We start from the raw sequence: 18,682 nt of genomic DNA on the forward strand, positions 1-18,682 counted from the left end.
TTAGTAACGCGATCAGTGGGCGGGGCTACAGAAGCAGCACACATAGAGGCAGAGTTTCACCCTTCTAGTACGTCATTGATTTGAGAGCCTCGTTTTCTGGGCCTGGTGTCTATAAAAGCTTTTCTTTTACTAACAAGGACGTTTTCAGCTCTGAAACTTACAGGATATTCTTATATTACCATGACCTTTTATATATCAAAGGCTCAAGGGAAAGTTGATTTCTCAATTCATCACCCCTTTAAAATATGTGAGGTTCCATGAACTTATAGAGCGATATTGCAGGATGCAAGCATTTTCAAGCCTAACTTCCTGTAAGATAAACATCAAAGTAGTGTTAGCTTTTCGTGATGTACAATTCATGAACCCATTTCAGATCTTTTTAAAGCATTTTTACCTCTCTTTGTTTGGATAGCCAACTGTTAAGTATGTAATGTATAGGCAATGCAAGTTAATCCGACATGTTATTTTAATAAAACAGTGCTGTTGATTCATGAAACAACCTGAATTGGTGCATGATCAATTCAACAAAACTGGTTGTTTCATGATTTGTTTACGTCACCAAAAGTGTTCCCTGAAGTTCCAGTGTGGCATTTTAACATGATACAAGCAAAAGAAAAGTGATATAATAACAGTGAATATCACTGTTTCAGCTATTTTGGACAATGTTAAATCAGAGTTTTTATCATAACGACTGTAATTTCATGGGTTCCAGTTCAGTCTGTTCAGTTACACCCTAATAGTTACTGTCTTCATGCCACATAAAGGAACACAATATTACTTACAGCACTGTTCCTGTTGAATTTAAAAGTCTGATTCAAGGCTGGCCCAGTCCTCTTTGGAACCCATTTAGAACTATCCATGAGTGGTTTATACGCAGTTTTATTGCTAGTTTTTTACTGCCCACTATATGGAGATGGAAAGTACATTATTTATGTATTATGCGTTTTATTTCATATTCTACTGAATTTTGAAATACAGGGACTTTATCCTGACAAATATATACAGGAGTATGATATAAAAAGAATAATCCTTAGTCACTTGTTATCAGACACTTTAAAATGGCTTGTTATTGATTATGGTTTGTTTTAGCTTGGTGCTGCAAATCCCATTTGTAGGATATAACATGAAATTGTGGTAATCCATTTAAGCTATTTGTTTAATTCAAGGAAACATTTTTGTTTCCTCTTTGAATAATTTATAGCAATACTAAAGTTTTGGAATAAACAGGCTTTTATTTGTTTATCCACAGCAAAAAATATTTTCTTCCTCTGTATTATTATCTTGTTTTCCATAAATATAACATTCTTAAATCAAGAAGAAACTTTTACTTGAAAAGCTAAATGACTTAAGATATTAAGTCTTGTTTTCATCATCATCATCATCATCATCATCATCAACATAAAAAAAATAATTTATTCTTAAAACAAGAACACCCGTCCAACGCGAAGCATTGCTATTGTTTAATGCATAGCTAGCCGTGGATTATCCTACATATACGATGGTCATTTGCCAGCATTAACACGTTAAAGCTGTTATTGTTGTTTGTGATGTTTGTTATTGATTTGATCTGAAGGATACAATTTTTGTTAGTTACAAAAGCATTCTGCCCGCTTTAAATCAGAGATATGGTAGAAGCAATGAGTTTATTTCCTTCATAAACAACAAATAAACCCACTCGTTGCTGAGAAAAATAATTCAGCGATTAGGGTTGGGTATCTTTGAATTTTTAGCAATTCTGATTTCCGATTTCAATATGGCAAAAAAAAAAATTACATTTAGATATCAAACATATTTATCTATCTTTGTGCGAAACATTCTGTTGCAGCTGAATACCATTAACAAAAATGTGACCCTGGACCACAAAACCAGTCATAATAGTAGTTTTTTTTATTTTTTATTAAGGTTTATACATCATCTGAAAGCTGAATAAATAAGGATTGTTAGGATAGGACAATTTGGCCGAGATAAAACTATTTAAAAATCTGGAATCGGAATAAAAAAAGATCAAATTATTGAGAAAATCTCCTTTTAAGTTGTCCAAATGAAGTCCTTAGCATGGCATATTACTAATAATAATACATGTCATATATATTATACATATCATATATTTTGATATATGCACGGTGGGAAATTTACAAAATGTCTTCATGGAACATGATCTTTACTTAATATCCTAATGATTTTTGACATTAAATGAAGAAACAATGATTTTGATCCATACAATGTGTTGGTGGCTATTGCCACACATATACTTGTGTGACTTATGACTGGTTTTGTGGTCCAGAGTCACAAATCAACAGCCTAAAGACTGCCTAGCTCACTAATAAATTAACTAATAAAAATGTCAAACATTATTAAAGACAAGTCTTTAATAAATTAAGAACAAATAAGCGAATTAGCAATGGAAAAAAATAAACTGGACAAAGTTCAGAAAATGAAATCAAATGTAAAATAACACAAGATAGTTTTCCTTTTATAAATAAAATATCGATTAATCCTTATTAAAGTTGCAAGAGTTTTTCAGTCAGGATCTGCAAGTGTTTTTCTTTTCTTTTGTTCATTGATAAACAGTAATGACGGCAGCAGGTTTATTGTCACTTTTAGACTTAATGCACAGATCCAACATACTGTTACACGTTTTATTTCTTAACTGTTTAAGTTCACTTACAACATAACCGACTGTGTCTACAAGGATATTTTGACATTATTGTGTGTATTTGTGCATTCAAGCACAAGAAGATGTGAAAGAGAACTCAATTTAGTATTCATGCACTACATGAGAGTTGATACAATGCTCAGCACGGAAAAGTGTGTGAGTGCTGGATTGAGTTCTTTCATATATTCTTGCGCGTGAATGGTTTAAAACCACATTAAAATACACACACAGGAATCGATAAGTGGAATAGAAATGTAAATTTTATATCAAATATCCAATTTCTGACCTGAGTATCTGATTCCAGAATTTGAATCAATGTTTCGATTCCCAACCATAAGTAGCGATTCAAGTAACAAGTTTCTGTGCTTCTGATTGTTTCTCTCAGTGTGTGCAGAGCGATATCCAATACCTGTGTGCAAGTGATGAGTGTGCGCTTCAGTGAGAGCAGCACGGTAATATAGATCGATGATTAAACTTAAAACTTGACATTGCGATATTTAGTTTTTCTGCAATATATATTGCTTTACGAAAACAATTTCACAGATGATTTGAATAGCTCTATTTGTAAAGAATATATAATTCTAGGGTGATTTTGGGAGTTTATCTGCAAAAAATAATAATAAGCAAATTGCAACAGAACAAAGATTCACATGAAATAAGCATTACTTTCAGTATTCAGGTACAGAAATGTAATAATCAAATGCAAAAAAACTGCATAGTCTTCACTAAATAAATTAAATATTATTAATATAATCAATAAATTTATATAATTGATCTTTGTTAAAGCTCTGGAAGTGATTTTCTCTTTTGTTGTTTGATTACATGGATGATACAAACAGCTGTGGGTATATTAGGCTGCGGTCACTTTAAGATGAATGCATGGATATGTTTTCTTTCTCAGTTGTTTACAACACAACTGACTGTGTTTACGAGGACACTCGACAAGATGTGCTTCTTGACTTAATTTTAGCTGCGCATTTCCGTTCAAGCTCAAAAAAAGGTGAAAGCGAACTGAATTTGGTGTTTACAGGATGTCTGCGTGGCTCTGTTAGCTTGCACAGAAAACAGTAAATGATAAACTTTTACTTTATGATGGGTAAACTTTGCAATCAATCTGCAAATCACATGCGTCCCAAACCAGGCGGCAGCTGGCCTGTACAATCCCTATACTTTGCTATACATCGTGGGTGCGCACATGGCAATAGCAATGCTAAAGCAATATATCGTGCAGTCCTACTGTGCATACAGGTTTTAATCCACAACTTCCAGCCAATCAGAATCGAGTATTTTGAGTCTAGACAGACCATGGAATACATTTATTTAGACATACTTTGTGTTTGTAAGTGAACTGTAAGGCCGGAGACACACTGCAAGCGTGGTGTGAGTGCGGCGTTTCTGTTGCGTGTCAGTCGCGGGGTGGCTGCGTGGTGTTTTCTCTGTCTTTGCACACCAGAAGCGTGTCTGACGCGGCGCTGCGGCTGCTATTAATGTGCAGGGAAGCCCTATACTTCATGTTAAATATAAATATGTTACCTATTGATACAGCAAAGACAACGCCGGCAGTAGCCTATTGACCACATATATATGGTATTCATGGCAAAATAGGCTACAGAATATTTCGTTCTGTATTGACAGGTTTAATATCGATAATTATGTTGTTTTGTATTATTACAATTAGGCCTATTTCTGCATTTATGTTAACCTACAGACTTTCAAACATGAAAATGTCATTTATTAATATTCGTGTCAAAATGGCATTTAAACATATTTTCCTTTTCTATTTTGCCTGGAAACGCTTCCAACACGCTCGCGTCTCGTGTGAAAAATAGGCGTCTCTTCTATTTGAAGCATGCACGCGTTCTGAGCCGCGTAATCCGCGTGTGTCACGCAGGCAGTGTGCAAGCTCTAACCGGTTACATGGGAGCCGAAATAAAAACGGACACGCCACGCAACCGAGACGCTCACGCCACGCTTACAGTGTGTCCCCGGCCTAAGTTCTACACTATTTTGGTCGCCCAAAAAGTCCAGACAAGCTGTTATTTTTGTTTGTCTTGTGGGGAAAAATCTATATCTATTTAATATCTAGAAGGTCTTTAAATGTTGCATTGAAGTGCAAAAGAAGTCACTTGGAATATGGAATGTGATTGTGGAATGTTCCATATGTAGAAGCTTCGGGTCACTTTTTGCCAGGGCGAGACAGATGTCTGTACCTGTTAGCTGTCACAGCTGCTCCTTGTCAAAGTAACTCTAATTGGAGTTCTGCGTTGTCAAGGCAATGAGTGCCTGCCAGCAAGACTGTCCCACATCTACATGTCATTTTGTCCTCATCTGTCTCTTGCCCTGACAGCTGCATCTGTTGTACAGAGACTTAATGAGGGGTTTTGTAGAGTTTGTAACACACTTACATGTTCTTGTGTTGAGTTACAGCGGCCATATGGCCAAAGAATTGTTTTTTCTTGCTGTTATATGTTTGAGTACTCATGTGATGGAATGCATGAGAGAAGCTGTTTGAAAATGAGAAAACTTGGACTCGACTCCAATGTACTAGGTACATAGTACACGATGGTAATCTCTTTTTCAGTTAGTGATTATATCCGATTCAGTGTGCGTTTTTGTGTGTTGGGGAACAAACATTAGGAAACACACAGCAATTTTCCTCCCCAATACTGCAAATCACCTTATGTAACTGCTGTTATTACCATGTTCTGTACTGAGGCACACACACAAACGCACTACATGTATATGCACAAACAAACATAAACAAGTTCCACTAGTCTTCCACGTGAATAAACAGATTTGCTTGGAAGATCAGCAGGGGTCTTTAACCTTTTTCAGGCCAAGGACCCCCTGCTGGATAAAAGACAGAGCAGGGACCCCCTGTTACATTCGAAGTCTGACCTTTAATAACATGTGCATGTATCAAATTAATGTATTTATAAACTTCTGTTATGATGCTTACATTGAAAAGCCATTACAATGATGATCATTACCTATGTACAGAGAGTCATAAACATGTATTCTACATTTTAATTCTAATGTAGGAGGGGAAATAAAACATTTAGCTCAACGTCATTTAATTAACTTTAGCTTGGATTGTTAATTTACCATATTTTCCACAAAACTACTGCAGTACTGTCACAAACATCACGTTGAAGACCCCTGCTGTACCGCATTAATGGTACAACAGTTGTATATATTATTGGCACTGCAGGTCCATCTATAGTTAATAAGATACATTTTAAATTGCCACTCATGTCCATGGACTCTTAGAGCACAAATTGATTTAATTGTTAAAAACTGACATGGTTCAGCAAAATGAGAGTGCATCGCTCCGTTTGAGAGGGAGTTTAGTGTCTTGTCTATTGAGCTTTAACTGTAGTCATTCAAAACCTACATACTTCTGGTTCCCCTTTTTACTTGAAATACAGGGGACATGGTTATATACAAAATTTGTAAAGACGTTAAAGGAATGGTTCATCCAAATTCTCATTAAATTCCAAACCCATATGACTTACTTTCTTATGTGGAGCAGAAAAGTTCAATTTTTGAAGGATGATTGATGTGTTAGGTTTGATATCAGTGACGCAGCATGGCTTCTCGCATATCTTGTGACTAAACGCCAGTGAGTGTGTTTACATGTGAAAATGACAAAAAGCACCATAAAATCATTATCAAATATGGCAGATTTAAATGTTTTGTCTGGTTTGACGTCAAAGAGTGACATCAAACAGCGTTGCTTCTTACAAATCTTGAGACCGAGCGCACGTCAGCGAGTGTGTTTACATGCATGTTCGTAAATGTATTATTCTTAATAAGCTGAAAACACCTGTGGTCATGCTAACACATTAAGCCAGCATAGGCTGGCCCGTGTGTTTCAATGAAACCGACGAGTTACTGAAGCTCAAATTGTTCAAGAACTTAGGGCTGGCTCTGATAAAAATGTGTCAGAATACACAGTGTATTGCAGTTTGTTGCATATGGGGCTGTATAGCCGCGCAGTCAGGGTGCCCATGCTGACCCCTGTTGACCACCGAAAACGCCAACAGTGGCCACGTGAGCATCAGAACTGGACCACAGAGCGATGGAAGAAGGTGGCCTGGTTTGATGAATCACATTTTCTTTTAAACCACGTGGATGGCCGGTGCATGTGTGTTGCTTACCTCTGGAACACATGGCGCCAGGATGCACTATGTGAAGAAGGCAAGCTGGCGGAGGAAGTGTGATGCTTTCAGGACTCTCACCTAACTAAACTTAAAGGATCTATTGCGAACATCTTGGTGCCAGATACCACAGCACACCTTCAGTGGTCTAGTGAAGTCCATGCTTTAAAGGGTCAGGCTGCTTTGGCAGCAAAAGGGGGACCAACATAATATTAGGTTATAATGTTATGCCTGATTGGTGTATCATGAATATATTGTACACTTTCTTGGCCCAAGAAATTATAAAAATGTATTCTTATCTCATATAGTCAACTAAGAAGTAGTGCAGTCGTAGAGTGAGAGGAGAATATGAGTGTACAAGTTTCCCACTGATATTTTTGTATACTCTGTTCTTTATTTAACATCACAAGTCACACCATAAAAAACAGAGTGAAATACTATGGAATAAAAAAAGAGTTTTGTAAACTGTTTTCTTTCATTATAGTTAGGGATATTTTTTCCACTGGTTAATTGACATGTGATGCGCTCACGATGTATTGAGCATACACGTTCAATTTTTTATTTGTTCTCTAACTGAACTACCAGTAAATTATTTTATTTCTATAAAAATCAAATTGACAGTTAGGGCGGAACCAGTAACACCATCAATACAGACTATTTCAGCAAGCCTAATTGCAGGGTTATTGTTTTTCATGTTTAACTGGTTAAACTTTATTTAAATTTCATTTTCAAAGCTGACTTTGTTAGTTATCAGCATATTTTTGTACATGTAAATGATTGAAAAAAAGCTTAATGCGGCACATCAAAGGGGCCTTAGTTGATTGGAAGCCAGCATTTTCAGTGAATAATTACAATTTTAATTTGCATGTCACTAAGAGTTATTGTATGGCTTCAGAAGACTTGAATCATATGGGACACTTTTATGATACTTTTTTATAATTTTGGAGCTTTACGTCACCTGTCCCCATTCAATTTTATTGTGGGAAAGAACGGCCAGAGTCTTCAAAATATCTCCATTTGTGTTCCGTAGAAGAAGGCGCTAAGATTTTGGAATGACATGAGGGTGAAATAAATACTGAAAGAAGTGTAATTTTTGTGTGAAGTATTCCTTTAACAATGTACTACAAGGGTCTCACAAATGCTGTTAGCCCTCTCATCAAGACTAAATATCACCTAACTGCAGGCTAATTGTGTCAGTGCATGTTAGCATGATTGGCGCCTTAGTAATAAATATCAATTATTTGACTCGTTGCATCTGAATAAGTAATTAAGATGCAAATTTGTTTAGTCAGCAGCATCTATGTCTCGCTGTTCCACAAATACACAGATATATGCACTTGCTGTTGGCTTTCTTTTCATGGTCTCTTATGTTACTCACTCTCGGTCTCTCTCATATGCACACAGACGTAGCCACAAAGCTTAGCTATCGACTTCTGACACAAATGGAGCTGAAGCAGGAAATATCAGGTTATCATAATGATCTCTGTTCTTTCCAGATTAGGCCGTGTAGCATATGGCTCTAACACAGGGGAGAGGAAAATAATCCACACGCGCGGACACACACACACACACACACACACACACACACACACACACACACACACACACACACACACACACACACACACACACACACACACACACACACACACACACACACACACACACACGCACGCACGCACACAATATCCACATTGTACACAGATCTCCACAAATCGAAAATCTGGTATTCAAATTAAACCTGTAAATAAACAGTTATTTGTAGGATTAAAAGTTTTAAATGAAGAAATGCTATATTTAAGAGTCAGCACCTCTGTGACCTTTGTGCAAAATGTCAGATTTTCTTGCTTCCATCCATTGCAGCAGAACTTAGATGCTCTTTCATATAATGCTGGACAACATGGATTATACTTGTATACAAATTAAATATAAAATTCTCACTTTTAATTTTTATTTGACTCTAACATCAAATAAATACATTTAAAAAAGTTGCTTTTTTATTTTATTTTTTTACTATTGTTATAAAAAATATATATACATTAGAAGAATACAAAATGGAAGCATTTTCATTTGTGGTCTTAGACTTTTAGATGTGATGCTATTTGGTGGATATACTGGATGTATTTGTGTGTTTGCGTATGCCTTGCGCGCATCTACGTATTTTCCTGATAATAATGTGTATTAGGGATTGTGTTAAGCTGCTGGGGAGTATTTTCCAAATGAGGCAGATGGTGTGTGTGTGTGTGAGTGTGTGTAGGTTTAGGGGTTTGAAGGGCTTCAGTTTTACATGAGTCAGAGATCAGATTGACCCATTTCCTCTACAGTCGAATCCTGACATGTGGAAACGCACACTCATTTGGGGTTTGTATGTGTCACTGTTCTCCTCCTTCGCTCCCCGTTTCCTACATCATCATGATTCCCTGCAGGAAGTGACACGTGTGGTCTTTTCTCTCTCAGCACTGTAAAAGTGAAGGAGTGCAGTGGAGGAATTAAATATGGATAGGAGATGGGGGAGGCAGCACGGATGAGGGGGTCTGCAACCACTCTCTCTCCTAATGATGTGATGTGATGTGACAAGCGTGGTGCTCATGGGGGCAGAGTTACCATAGCGATTCCCAACACGCCCCCCATCTGTGGCAATCTCCCATGCTCAGCATCCATATTTAATGCAACTTTTACTTAGTGCAGTTCAACTGCCCACCCAACTCTTTCTCTCACCCCCCTCCCCTTTCTTTCTCTCGTTCTCTTCATTATATTTTCAGAAGTAAGCTACATTATACATTTATGGGCTCAAAGTTATAATTATTGAGTTTACAGTAAAGTTTTCCAGCCTGCTAGAGAGAGAGAGAGAGAGAGAGAGAGAGAGAGAGAGAGAGAGAGAGAGAGAGAGAGAGAGAGAGAGAGAGAGATAAGGCCTTTAGGAACTGTCATGTATTATCATATATTCCATGCTGTTTTTCACTTTTAAGTTTTACAAGGTTTTAATATGAATTTTGTATAGCGTCCCATTTATTTTTCGTCCCACATTTGTTCAAATCAGAACAGATTTCATCATTTTTTGTTTATCCTACTATAAGTGGTAACACTTAGTTTAGGGTTAAATTCTTACTATTAACTAGCTGCCTATTAGCATTCATATTACTATGATATTAGCTGATTATTAATACTTATAAAGCACATATAAACGCCTTATTCTGCATGACCATATTCTATATCCCTTAATACTACTCAATACCTAAACTTAACAACTACTAACTATTAATACACAGTAATTTGGAGTTAATTGAGGCAAAAGTCGTAGTAATTAGTTAGTTAAAGGGTTAGTTCACCCAAAAATTAAAATTATTTAATTAATTACTCATCCTCATGTCGTTGGACACCCGTAACACCTTTGTTCATCTTCGGAACATGCCTTTCTCAGCCATCAGCTTTCAACAAAAATATCTTCATTTGTGTTCCGAAGATGAACGAAGGTGTTACGGGTGTCCAACGACACGAGGGTGAGTAAATAATGAAATAATTTTCATTTTTGGGTGAACTAATCCTTTAATAGTGAGAATTGGACCCTAATCTAAAGTGTGACCTTACAAGCTGTTTCCTTTTTAACCCTCCTGTTTCCTTTAAAAAGTTTTCTGCTAACTCCGCTGACAGCTTTAAAGTGTGAAAAATGGCTTTTAAAGTTTATCGCTTAGAAATGTTTAGCATGCTGAAGGACTTCATCCAAATACCTTATCCAAGAATGTACATCATGAATTCACCCTCATGCCATTCTGAACTTTTACAGCACAGAATAAAAGTTTGTGGTCCATACATCATTTTTTATGCTTTGAAAGATGATTCTTATGTTCACCAAGGCTGCATTTTTTTGAGAACAAATACAGTAAAAATTATAATATTGTGAAATATTAGAATTTATGGGGGGAGGGGGTGCTATTTCATGCATACTGAGCTTTTTACACTGTTAAAGACTTGGATTCCAATGCTAAAGATGGAAAAAGTTTATGGACAATAAGTTGGACATTTGATATTGATGATTTCTGTGCCAAAAATACTCCTAGAACATTTTTTTTCCGAGCATGGGTCTGCTTGACATCAACAAGAACGGAATTTCCTTGTCTTTTCCCGGAAGGGCACGCACGCGACCAGGGGTGCATTTTACAAAAAAGTGTTTCCCGAAACCATTGTTCGAACGAACATTCGCAAACAGCATCGCAAACTTGCGTGGTTGGAAAGACAGCTCTCGAGATGTGATTAAAGCATAGTCTCTCGTTTGAATGACGTGGTCTTAATAAATTCATATCTTCAGAAAAGTAAGCAAACTGACGTTCAGTGCAATCTGTATCTTTTATTTAAAATACATAACATTTGCCAAGAGAGTTTGAGCACCTTTTTTTGAAGAGTGCGCATGTTCAGACGTGCTCTAGTACGTAAGAACGAACCTATGATTGAATCTGGAAATAAAGCAAAATAACTGAAAAAAATAAGAATAAATCCTCAAAGGCCATACATAATTTATAGCAAAAAGTCTAGCATTAATTCAATCTCAAAATAATTAATTAACAGAAGTTATTACTCCACCACCTGCGTGACATCATTAACCAATGTGGTCATATACACCTATGATTAAATCATGGGCTAATTTTCATTTTTGGGTGAACAAATCTTCAGCAACAGATAAAGGCTTAAAGCAGTTTGGAACTGTTTTTCTTCGCGGAAGCTTTGCGTTGGAGCTAATAAAATATTTAAGCTCAAGACAATATTTTGTGTCTAATTTACTTGAGACTAGTAGCTGTGTAATAAGCGGGATAATGTACATTATCCATTACTTAAACTATGGGACATTCACACAAAATAAGCTTCTTCATTAAAATGCACTACTATTCCATTTTTCTATGTAAACACTAGTCTGACGACGTGCAAAACCGTTCTGCTTGCTACTGCTAACGTTACATCGCATACAATAGTCCATAAACCAAATAATGTCCATGTAAACCATGAGTAAACGCGCACAAATGTTGTAAAACTCGCGCATGGCAAGCCGCTAAGCATATACGGTTACAGTAACTTACATACCACATGCTCCTGTTCAATTTCAGCCTCGGGGTCAGATTCTGAGTCGTATGGTTGAACCTGATTGATAGCTATGGTTTATTTAGGATAACGTTTTCACAGGTTTCATTCTGGGCGTGCTCAACGTAATATCTGCACTCACTAGTGATTATTTAGCTCTGCCCACACGACACACCTCATGCTGCTTTGTTTTATTTGGAAAGACTCTGTACAGCATATATTTCTTTTATAAATATGATAAAACTAAAGACTTTTCGGAGATATGAAGGAAGCATTACTATTCTATTTGTACTTAAGATTTACATGGGATTGACTGAGTGTTTCACCTCTCCTTATAACTGTTGTCTATTTTAATATATTTTAAAGTGTAATTTATTCATATGATGGCAAAGCTGAATTTTAAGCAACCATTACTGCGGGTTTCAATGTCACATTATCCTTCAGAAATCATTTTAATATGCTGATTTGGTGCTCAGTAACATTTAATCTTATTATCAATATTGAAAAGTGTTGTGCTGCTTATTATTTTTGTGGAAATCGCATATTTTTCTGGATTGTCTGGTGAATAAAACGTGTCATTTGTAACAATATAAAGGTCTTTACTGTCACATTGTATGCATCCTTGCTGAATAGAAGTTTTAATAAGTTGTATTTTTTTTCTTGGAACGCAGAAGAAGATCTATTGTGATCTATAATATCTTCATGACACGTTTGTGTAAATTAGGATAAAAAAATACCATAATTTAAAATACACTACATGTATAAAATAAATGATTTTTGCATTGAATTGAATTGCATTTAATCTTCTGATGCCATACAGATGCTTTCTGTGAAAAGAAATCGAAACGAAAGTCGTTATTTGAAAATTGTTCCCTCTACTGTAGCTGTTAAATGTCATTGACATGAAAACTGGCACTATGCATCTTGATGCATAATTTTTAATGCATAAATATGAATGACAATCTCCCTTGAAGCAGCATATTTGAATATAACATAAATGATACAAGTTATGGCAAGTTGTATGGCTTCAGAAGACTTTGAGGACCAAGCCGACCCACTTTATATTAAGTGGTCTTAACTGTACTTACATTTCAAATTAATAATTTGTTACAATGCACATATTGTTTACATGTTTTTACATTGAATTTACATTTTAAAAAATACCTGCATGTAATTACATCTGTAATTAATTTCCGTAATTATATATATAATTACACTGTTGAGCCTTCCCCTAATTCAATACAATAAGAACACAATAAGTACATTGTAGTTATTTTTTGATGTAAGTACATAGTAGTTAAGGACAACTAATATAAAGTGGGGCCAAATTTAAATATGCAGTAGCTCAAGTATTCATTCATTCATTCATTCATTCATTCATTCGGTCATTCATTCGGTCATTCTGTCATTTGTTTATTCATTCATTTTTTGGAGCTCAACAGTTCCATTCAGTTTGGATCAACATTAGGGTGTGTAAATGGGTAAACTATTCCTTTAATGCAAGCTAGACTACTCTCTGCCAGTGAAGGCTCTATGTTAAATGATATGTTTATGAATTGATTGACCACTCAGTAATTTGTTATCTGATGCTCAGAGAAAGTCTTACACACAAAGTACTAATTGATTAATGCGATCGATTCATGTCATGTGCTGTGACCTACACATGTGACCGACAGTTATGGTTGCTTGTTCACATGTGTATTTTAGGTTATGAGTGCACTTACAGCTTGGTGATCCACATAAGCAGACAAGCCAATGAGAGGATGGCCAGAGGTCACATGATCTACAGAAGCGCCTACCAGCCGGTACTACTGATTCTACTGAGCGTGCTCCAGCTGGCGCATACGCAAAGTGAGTACACAGACATCAATAACATAGGCAGAATCCTCTGAAACTCAGAATAATTGCTGGCTCTTTACATGAAATATTCTTGTTCTCCAATCCCCTCCACTGTAATGTATAAAGGCACATTTTAATGCAGTTTACAAAGAAGTATGTAATTAAAAAATAAGGTTTGTGAACGTGCGTAGCAATTTCATAATGCTAAACCAGTTGGATGATGGATTAAAATACTATCCTCCATTTGTTTCTATCACTGCACCAAATGTCCGGATCAGTGTTTACAAGATAACTGTGGCCTTCGCTGACTACGTAAAGAAATGACGTCAACATTTAATACATGGATTTTTATCTTTTCATTTGATGACCATGACACAACATTTAAGAAGATAACCGGGGTTGCATTTTGTTTTTCTCTAGTAGAAGATATAAAAACAAAACATTGTGTTTTTAGTTGTTAAGAATTTACATGCAGAAAAAAATATATTATACTTAATATTATTAGTGTATATATATATATATATATATATATATATATATATATATATATATATATATATATATATATAATTTGATACATTTTTATTTAATTATTTTATAATTATCATAAACATTGTATTGTTCTCTCTGTGGTCTTTTTAATTGAATTGTATACAAATGGAAGAGTAGTTTCTTGTGTAAACATTATCTGCGCCTGTGTGGATTAAAGCATGCAAAGTGAAGATGAAGAAATTTCATTGCACATAATCTGCGGTGATGACATGAACATTTACCCACGCTCTAACTTCATTGTTCTGTTCGAACCTGAGCTGAGCCTTTGGTTAGTTACACATGCCATTAGTTTAGAGCTGCTGGTCAGTGGGTTATAGAGCAGATTAATGTGACATCATCCTTAGATCGAGTGGATTAGCAACCGCTGCAGACTGCGTCAATGACACTGCTGATCTGCACTTTTCCTCATCTACAAGTTAATTCAATGTACAGTCTTTTGTATTAACTGTAATGCGCTTCTAATGCACACATGAAATCACAGCCTGATTTTTAAAAAGGTTTTATGACTAAGTCAAAGTCAGGTTTGTTGTCATTTTCAATAATGGATATAAATGTGGTAATTTTTTTAAGCCTTGGCTTAAGAAAGAAAGAAAGAAAGAAAGAAAGGGTGATTCTTTCTTGCTTCTAAAATAAGCAGGACAAAGTGTAATGGAATGGAACTGTATAGAACTAGCCTGACGTGGTCATACTCAATTCTCGTCAGAATAGGAGTCTGAAACTGCTCCATTGGGCTGTGATAATGGGGCGTGTTTCAACTGAACAAGGAAAGACCTCAATTGGATAGAGCTACAACCAATCAGAGCAACGACGCAACGCATTACGCTAGTTGTCAAATGTCAACAGAACTCAACTGCACTGTGTTGCCAAGTCCTCGTTTTTTTCCGCGGGTTGTTTTCTGTCCATGGGTTGAAGCGACTATTATGTGATTAAATAAACCCATGAGTGCGAATTTTAGCAGGTAACCTTGCCAAAATAACACACATTTTACCCCCCAAACACCATTTTTCCCCCGGAGAACCCCCCCGAGAAGCTATTGTTTAGGGCTAGTAGTTGGCCTGTCTGCAAGCATGCTGAAATAAACGATCTTTGCCAAGGTGTGGTAAAAAAATAAAAGAATGTAATGATACACAGAGTACTTACCCAACATGATCATCATTTCTGGGAGAAATAGTGAAGGTGAATGTATATACAAACAACCTCTCCGTTTAGGATTTGAACAAATATAATCCAAGCCCCTTTGATGACGTGCATGATTACGTTACTGTTGATCATCTGTCCATCATCGTCTATAGCCCGCCCTGATGAATTCATTGGTCCGAACAGTTTCTGTTCGGGGATAATTACTCCTCTATGGATCAAGGCCAGACCGAACCGCCTGACCTAAAAATGCTGTGGGCAGGGCTAAGCTCGGCTGGCATCCAGGCTAGTATAGAACGTGTTCACAAACAAAATAATACAAAATAAACTAAATAGGTAGGTACAAATTTCTGCTCAGATGCTATAAATACAGTAGGCTACCAGTCAAATGTAGTGTGTACAATACTTAGTACAAAGTACAAAACATACTTTGTTTAATATTATAGCCTAATGTTATTTTTGTATTTAATCTATGTTGATTATGTACAGCACAAGTAAGATGGGACACATCATAAGATGTGCAATATGTTTGTAGACATGGAGTGGGTCAGACGTGATTTTGACCACTTCATTAAGTTTTGTTTTGTAGAAAGACTTTTAAAGTGTATTTTGTTTGTATCTTAATTTTAATTAATGTTTCAACAGCCAATTGCCTGTATTTAATCAATTGTATTTTAATTAATACTATACTCTTTGAAATCAAAATAGCATTGCATTGTTTTTAAACCCCAGATATTTTACTGATAACATTCATCATTACAATTATTCAGTTATTTGTATTTACTGAATACTGATTTTTTTTTTTTGAGCATGAGACTTCTTTCAAAAACATTAAAAATAGTAATGTCAAATCTTTTGATAATTTAAAATAAAATAGGCCTGTGTAATGTGCCTTTGGCTCTCACTTTATATTGTTAACTATATTCTAAATAAACTACAACAAAATATATTTATTTTGTCCTGCTCCTTAACTCGCTCTCACATACCTGACTCAAAGGATCATTCATTATGCGGTTCTTTGTTCTCTCAGGTGTAAATCATAGCATTATTCATGATCATTCACACAAGCTCATTTTTAAAGAAAAAATATTCTTGTTTTGTTTTGTTTTATGTGAATGAGTAGGCACAATGATTCTCACATCAGTTTTAAGCAAAAACTCTAGGCAACAGCAACCATTAATCAAAAGTCATGTGGACATACCGTTTTTTGGCCTTAATTGACTTGCTTTAAAAAATAAAAAAAATACAAGCATGTACATACATGTTGCTAACATATTATGGTAACCCAGTTTGTGCTGAATACAGTGTAATGACATTTTTGCCATTAATATGTTTATAAGCAATGGAAAAAAGCACAAAGTCAGAGCATGTCAAAACTTCTAAAGGGCCCTAAAACTATGCAGTTCTCGAAGGGTTAATTATGGGTCACCTTATACAAACCAATCTCTGTCCTTCTTGGCAGGTGCTCCTCGGTTCACTCGGATGCCCACTGATCAGATAGGTGTTCAGGGGGGCGTGGCCTCCTTCGTATGTCAAGCCACAGGAGATCCACAGCCCAAAATCTCATGGAGCAGAAAAGGCAAAAAAGTCACCAACCAGAGATTTGAGGTAAACCCCTGACCCCCGACTGCACAAAAACAAACCGCACAAACAGCTTTCTTACACCTTTGCTGCAAGCAGCGATTATAAGGTTGTAAGTTGTAACACTACTAAAGTGAGATTCCCATAGTACACTTCCTTTAACTTCACACATTTGCCCTGGCTCAGTGGCTTTTATAGACATGGTCTATAAAGACACACAAGCTATTCAGGGACTTACTAACACATTTCTCTCTGTCTGTCTGCAGGTAATAGATTTTGAAGATGGTTCAGGGTCTGTGTTGCGAGTGCAGCCGCTTCGGACTCCGCGTGATGAGGCTATATATGAATGTGTGGCATCTAATGATAAGGGGGAGATCAGCGCCTCCACACGTCTCAGTGTTCTCCGTGGTAGGTACAAGATCTGACTAGAAGCTTCTTCAAAAAATTTGCTTTAGCTATTGGTACAGTCAGGTTCCTCCACACCAAACTCGCTCATCCATGTCTTTATGGACCTTGCTTTGTGCACTGGTGCACAGTCATGTTGGAACAGGCAGGGGCCATCTCCAAACTGTTCCCACAAGGTTGGGAGCATGAAATTGTCCAAAATGTCTTGTATGCTGAAGCATTAAAAGTTCCTTTCACTGAAACTAAGGTACCAAGCCCAACCCCTGTAAAAACAACCCACACCATAATTCCCCCTCCACCAAACTTTACACATGGCACAGTGCAGTCAGTCAAGTACCGTTCTGAGTTAACCCCGCTGTGTGATATCACGTGGCCTACCACTTCATGGCTGAGTTGCTGTTATTCCCAATTGCTTCCACATTTATTATAATACCACTAACAGTTGACCGTGGATTATTTAGTAGTGCAGAAATTTCACGAATAGACTTATTGCACAGGTGGCGACCTGTCACGGTACCACGCTTGAATTCACTGAGTCTGCATGCTTCGATGCTTGATTATATACACCTGTAGCCATAGAAGTGATTGGAACCCCTGAATTCAATGATTTGGAGGGGTGTCACAATACTTTTGGCAATATAGTGTATAAAAATACAGGATGTTTACAGTCTACAGCAGTGTTTCCCAACCGTGGTGCCGTCTGACGTGAGCAGGGGTGCTGTGTAAAAGGTGTCGGGACGCACTTGCACCGCGGTTCATCTCACATCTGTTCACGCATCTTTAATATGGGTTGTAACTTGAAAATAATGCTTTATGTTTCTGTCTATGGATACACGTGCTGGCTCCTCAGTACACTCCTCTGCTCACAGGAATGGTTTTTATTATTATTTATTATTTATTATTTATTTTTTTCATATGTTTGTATTGTAGATTTGTTTTGGCCGATCCAAGGTTTTATTTTAAGAATGTCTTTGCTTTAGAGCCAGTTAATATTATTTACTTGATATGCGGGGTTTGCACAGATTGTGTATGGTTACAGTACTGCTGCTGTATGTATGTATGTTGTATGTTGTACATTTACGTATGTATTTTGTTGTTTATCTGTGTACTGTATGTTCTACTGCTGCTGTGGCACTGCGCCTAAGAAAAATTTCCTTCGGGACAATAAAGTATATTTGACTTGACTTGACTAAAACAACAGCGATAATAAAAGAAAAGTGTGGGCAAAACGGTCTTTCTTTGTAAAAAATTATTAATGCATGCGAGTGCCGCCATATATTCG

At 36.4% G+C, this 18,682-nt stretch overlaps 1 protein-coding gene across 7 annotated transcripts in view; it reads left to right on the forward strand.

Moving 5' to 3' along the window:
- Nucleotides 1-18,682, forward strand: part of ptprdb (protein tyrosine phosphatase receptor type Db) — a 112,391-nt gene that overhangs the window by 29,182 nt on the left and 64,527 nt on the right. For all 7 annotated transcript variants that reach the window (XM_067441835.1, XM_067441829.1, XM_067441828.1 and 4 more), the window contains 3 exons: nt 13,594-13,737; nt 16,877-17,022; nt 17,262-17,403. In XM_067441835.1, the coding sequence (XP_067297936.1) occupies nt 13,650-13,737; nt 16,877-17,022; nt 17,262-17,403 (376 nt within the window). In that variant the 5' untranslated portion in view covers nt 13,594-13,649. The remainder of the gene's footprint in view (nt 1-13,593; nt 13,738-16,876; nt 17,023-17,261; nt 17,404-18,682) is intronic.

The sequence above is a fragment of the Pseudorasbora parva genome, chromosome 4 (genome assembly GCF_024679245.1).
Source record: "Pseudorasbora parva isolate DD20220531a chromosome 4, ASM2467924v1, whole genome shotgun sequence".
Taxonomy (NCBI): Eukaryota; Metazoa; Chordata; class Actinopteri; order Cypriniformes; family Gobionidae; genus Pseudorasbora; species Pseudorasbora parva.